At 37.1% G+C, this 6,173-nt stretch overlaps 1 protein-coding gene across 1 annotated transcript; it reads left to right on the top strand.

Moving 5' to 3' along the window:
* Positions 1-3,339: 3,339 nt before the first annotated feature.
* On the top strand, positions 3,340-4,278 carry LOC136700422 (olfactory receptor 10J4-like). Its single transcript, XM_066675765.1, has one exon. The coding sequence runs from the start codon at positions 3,340-3,342 to the stop codon at positions 4,276-4,278; it is 939 nt and encodes a 312-aa protein (XP_066531862.1).
* The last annotated feature ends 1,895 nt before the right edge of the window (positions 4,279-6,173 follow it).

Here is a 6,173-nt window from a genome sequence, read left to right as displayed (position 1 = left end):
CAAGGCAAAGAGGAGGGGTCCCAGCACCGAGCCTTGGGGCACACCTGTGGTGAGGTGGTGTCGCGCTGATGTTTTTCCAAGCCATGACACACTGAAGTATCGTCCAGTGAGATAAGACTCAAACCAGGAGAGTGCATTGTTCTTGAAGCCCATGTCAGTGAGTTTGTTTAGTAAGATGTGGTGGTTGACCGTATCAAATGCTGCTGATAGGTCGAGCAGAATGAGAACTGAGGATTGACCTGTTACTTTTGCATCTTTAAGAGCTTCCATTACTGACAGAAGTGCAGTTTCCGTCGAGTGGCCGCTCTTGAAGCCGGATTGGTTCGAGTCAAGAAGGTTATGTTGGGAGAGGAATTTTGTTGCCTGCTTAAGACAGCTCTTTCAATGATTTTAGACAGGAAGGGGAGGAGAGAGACTGGTCGGTAGTTCTCTACTATAGAAGGAGCAAGAGCAGGTTTTTTTTTGAAACCACCCTCCAGGACCCTGGAGCTGTGTGACTGTGACATATGTAATGTATTTACCTGTCTAGTCTCAGCTTGGACAAGTCAGCTGTAATGCAGAATTAGCTATAATTAATTATTATTAATGAATTATTATGCTTATTGACCTGCTGTAGGTTCTTGTCTCTGAAATTGAATCTGATCCAAAAGTAATAATTCTGTACAAGAAAGTGCACACACTGTCACGGATCACTTGGCGGACTGACGGAAGCGGACGCACTTGCTGAAACACAGAGAGTTTATTTTAACAAAAGATCTAACTAAACAAATACACGCTACACAGGAAACAACATTACAGGACTGGGAAATGAAATGACATGACTCGACTATGAAAGAGCAAAACAACAAACCATACGAAACAAAGAAAAAACAATACATATGAAATGAAACGAGGAACGTGACTAGGAAACAAAACGACATGACTAGGAGAGGGAAAAGATACAACACGACATGACTCTGAACGAAGCGAAGTGAAATGAACGACAAACAGGACTTGAGACAAGAGGGCTTAAATGCTGACACAAACGAGACACACCTGGACAGATAACTAGGAGGACGGGTTAACACATGACACGGACTAAGAGGCGGCACAAAGGCGGAGACTCGAACATAAACAAACATAGCCATGTGCTCTCTCTCTCAGCACATGGCCGGAAAAACAGAGGTGACAAGACAAAGGCGTGACACACACAAATAACCAAGGACTGGTTTTATCACACAACTGGTTTATTAAATGTAATATCAAATAACGAATATTGATTATATATTCATATAATGAAATTGATTACAGTGATACATGAGGTAACTGGGAGATTAATATATGAGGTAATTTCTCTATGATCATTATCCTAAATTCTATAAAGGCTATAGTTTGTCCCAGCAAAGCTTTAGCACCATCTTCTAAGCTATGAAATAATATAACCAGTGTCCTTACGTATCCCTGGAGAGGAGTGGAGGTGGCTTGCAGGACATCACTGACGTTTTGGGCTTTCTTCTCACAGACAAGGACCTTGTAGCATTGCACCTCTTCTTCCATATGGCTTTTGGTCAAAGACACCGCATTGGACACAGCAACCACTCCGGTCAGAGCTGGTAGCATCTTGAGGGGCATGGATTTGCTCAGAGATGCCACCCCAGGAGGTGAGCCTTCTCTTTCATCGCTGATCCTGAAGCTCCTTTCACCACTTTAAGGGGCAGAGGCCCGAGGTCTCTTTCATGCTAAGGGTGTGGCATTGAGCTTTGCTGGATTTAAGCTATACAAAATAAAAAATAATCTTCTGTTGCAATTTCTGGGCTCTCATAGCTGAGGTTCCAGGCTGGAAGCAAATTCACCCTTGGATGAATCTAAATTTCTCCTTCATTCCACTCCTCCTCTTTTCATCTCTTTCTACATTTTCTTTCTCTATTCTAGGTTTGTTCTGCCTGGACCCTGCTTGAAGAGCCTAAGCCTGTTTTAGGAGCAAGCCATAAGAAAGATCTGAAGAATTGAACTGTGAATCTGACCTCTGAACTAAGAGCCGAAGAACTAGGACACCCACCTTGAAGGCCTGATTGGTCCTCAGGGATTGAGGATTGGAACATCTCTTGCTCCTGATTGGATGTTTTCCTGTAGACAAGAATCTTCCTTTCTAGTGACAACACACAAAATTTACGACACTTGACAAGACAAAGACTTAAGGAAGACTCCTGTTGAATGAATATCCAAGAATTCTGAATCTTGATTTTGCACTTATTAAATATTATATGTTGACACAGAGTAATATAATTTAGACCATGTTTTACATCATTCTTACCAAATAGTATGTGATGACTTTGATTCTTCAATTCAGTTCATACAAAGGTAGTATCAAACACATGATAATAATTTTGATGGTCCAAATGGAAAATATGAAATTAAGGAATATTAGATTCTTTTAGTTTTAACAGTGTTTAAAATATGAGATGACATTGAATCAAAATGAAAAATTATGTAATTCTGTGTGTCTCTCTGCAATCCATTGAGGAGAGCTCCTTGACCCTCCAACACCCCAAGTCGTAAGCCATCCTAGAGTGGCCTGTAGTGTCAGTTTGTATGATCCTCTGATAAAGGCTGTCAGGCACGAATTTGGGGCCTGTGCATGCTGGAAGGGTTATCTCAAATTCCAATCTTGGCTTGTGTGAAGAGGAAATGTCTCTAAGAGTTGACCATCTAGATTTTAATTCTAGATAAAATCCCAAAAAGTCTAATTTCTCATTAGAAATGAATGCACATGCATCACACTGTACTACACCAGTGTTTTAGGATGCTTCCATGTTTGTGTGTTCTTCTGGTTCTCTCCTTTTAGTTAAAGATTCCATAGTCAACTCAGCTTCCTCAGCTAAGGGAGTTATCCCTTGCCACTGCTGCCCCTGGCCTAGTTCTCTTTTTCCATTCTTAACATTTTTACATTTCATGTCAAAACTTTGTCTTACGGGAATTCTGTGAAGCTGCTTTGTGACAAAATCAGTTGTAAAATACTAGACAAATAAATGAAATATCATATCAGGAAAATATTGTTCTGAAATATATGCACTAGATCAGTCTAATTTCTAAAGTACATAGACTCTACATGTACATAATTACATATACCAGACATGTCAAGAGAAATACATATAATAGCTTTTGCAGGTTAATTGTACCCAAGGAGACTAAACTTAATCTGTCAATTATTCTGTAATCCACCAGAGGAATATATGAGTAGATCAAAGGGTATAAATTAACTCAGCGGTTTTTATCTTCAGTTCATACCTCCACATCATATTCACCCTCCACTCGTCAATTATCATTTTCCTTTAATGTTTATGGAGAACTTGGATAATTATGGATTATTCTTCTAATGTTACATATTTGACTCTGGAAGGACATGTAGAACTGCAGAAATATAGATATGTTTACTTTATCATAACCTTAACTGTTTATCTGTTGATCATTTGTTGTAATATTGTTGTCATTTCTGTCATATTAAAAAATAAACGTCTCCATGAGCCGATGTACATATTCATCGCTGCTTTACTGTGTAACACTCTGGTGGGAACCACAGCTCTTTATCCCAAACTGCTGAGTGATTTTCTCTCTGAGAGACAGATTATTTCTTTTGAAGCTTGTACTTTTCAGTCCTTCTTTATTTATACGTTTGGAGCCTCAGAGTTCACTCTGTTAACAGCGATGGCCTATGACAGATATGTGTCCATCTGTAAACCACTGCAATATTCAACTCTTGTAAAAATGTCCACCGTTAAAATGCTTTTATTTTTCTGTTGGTTTTTGCCTTCATTTGAAATTGGAATCAGTGTGGTTTTAACATATCAACTGAAGCTGTGCAAATTTAAACTGAACAGAATTTACTGCAATAATAATGGGCTTCTTAAATTAACTTGTGAAGACACAACTGTAAGGAATTCATATGGACTTTTTGTTTTAATTATCGCTGTGTTTCCACCCTCAGTTTTCATAATTTTCTCATATGTAAAAATACTTAAAGTGTGTTTAAGAAATTCAAAGGATTTCAGAGCAAAAGCTCTACAGACTTGTGTTCCACATCTTTTAATCTTTGTTAGTGTCACGGTTACATCATGTTTTGAGGTGATTAACAGCAGATTAGAAGGAAATGTGCCTCATATTTTCTCTATGATAATATCAGTAGAAAACCAAGTTATTCCTCCTTTACTTAACCCTGTTATTTATGGATTGAAACTGCAGGAGATTCGGAGCAGGATCATGAGAATGTTCTGGAAAAGAAGGATAAAATTAACTTTTTAGTTGAAAAAAAAAACTGTAAAATTGCTTACATTAAATTTTCACCTGTAGTTAGTATATTTTACTCAGCAAAGCTGTTACATTTTATGCATTTTTTACTGTTCTAATTTAAGGATATGCATATATATATATATATATATATATATATATATATATATATATATATATATATATACACACACACTACTGAGTGTTTCAATGCATCTAAAAATGTATTTAAAAAATATTTTTCCTTGGTGTATTAAGTTTAGTTAAAAAGACGTTAATAAATCTCTTCTAATCATTATCCTGTTGCTTATGCAATGATATTAAAAGATTATTTTCAATGTTTTAATCAAATGGACACTGTTAGACAATTTAATTTTAAACATTTTAAATGAAATCTGACATCATTTTTTGATACATTAAATATGTATATGTATATAATGAGTATAATTGAAAATATCCAATTTTATTGACAGCATTATAGTGTGTATTTGTGAAAGGGGTGAAGGAACCCTCTCTCACTGGCACACAGCCCCATGAGCCTGGACATTTGCTCGTGATAGCTGAGACATTATACACACAGACATTACGCTTTATGGTTGTTTAACAATACCTGTGTTCACGACTGCTAGTACTCACATTATTTCACACAGGGTGCATTCGTTTCATATTTGCTCCAGTAGTTTATTTGTGCCATATGAACAGTGCTGTCAGTAACGATTAGTGTCTGTTGGGTACGCTGCTAATTGCTCTCATAATCCATTTTTCCACCTGTTTATATGTGGACGGGTGGCTAGTGAGGTATCGACTACCACATGCTCTATTTAAATTATATTGGCATTCAAAATACTGCTGTTAAAACTTACACTCATATTGATGCCTGCTTTTTCCCACTTCCTCATCCATCCTTTATTAGGGACCAGGTAGAAACACGCATGCTGTTCTGGGGGTCGGACGAAGTCTGTTTTAGAGGGAGGGTTGTAAGTTATCACTAATATTACTGTTGTATTTACATTATGCATGTTTTAATTCCTCAGTTAAAGATTATGGATAATTTGCGTTTAGTGTCATTTGAACAGTCTAACTCTCTTGTTTTTGGTGTCTGAGGTGGGCACAGTGGCACAACATGTCATGAGCCTCCTCAGCTCACTGAGGAGATCTTTTTTCACCAACAGGGAAACAAATTTTTTCCCATTCACAGATTTAATTAGAAATATTTCTGTACGATTTCATCAATATAAATTGGTTCACAAACCAGCAAAAAATTGTCCCAACAAAGAATCATAGGTCCTTCGGCAGGAACCGTGATGGCGTCTGTGTGAATGTGTAGATAAAACAGTACAGAAAAACTCTCAGATCTTCAAATTAACAAATCAACATTGATACTTCTAAATTACCTTTAAAAAGCAAAAAATTGTTGTAAAACATGAAATGAAACTGGGTGTCTTACAGACACACACATACCAACTGTTTGCACCTGAATCTATGTCCATCATACTACACGCCAAATGTGGCCTAGAGTGTTTTACACACTCACTGTCACTCACACACAACTGTGGAGCATTTCACACATTCATAACTGTAGATATTTACATAAAATCATATCACGTCTCCTCTGTGGAATCTTCTGGACATTTCATTGTGAAATCCACACATTGTAAACACAGAAATACACTCTTAGTCATTATATTCATTACGGTAAACTATGTCCTCATTCACTAATGTCACATACTTAATTCTGGATGGATTTGTGGAGCTGGAAACCTACAGATATCTTTATTTAGTAATCACTCTTGTGGTGTACCTTGGGATTATTTGCTGTAATTGTGTTGTTATTTTTGTGATTTGCACTAACAAATGCCTTCATGAACCAGTGTACATAGTCATAACTGTTTTACTTCTGAATTCTCTTC

Source organism: Hoplias malabaricus, chromosome 6 (genome assembly GCF_029633855.1).
Source record: "Hoplias malabaricus isolate fHopMal1 chromosome 6, fHopMal1.hap1, whole genome shotgun sequence".
In the NCBI taxonomy this organism is placed as follows: Eukaryota; Metazoa; Chordata; class Actinopteri; order Characiformes; family Erythrinidae; genus Hoplias; species Hoplias malabaricus.
The sequence above is the reverse complement of the archived record's forward strand: the minus strand, read 5'-3'. Positions and strand labels throughout refer to the sequence as shown.

Bases quoted from the DNA above. Each gene is read 5' to 3' on its own strand.
- LOC136700422 (XM_066675765.1), top strand. From the start codon at position 3,340: ATGGATTATTCTTCTAATGTTACATATTTGACTCTGGAAGGACATGTA.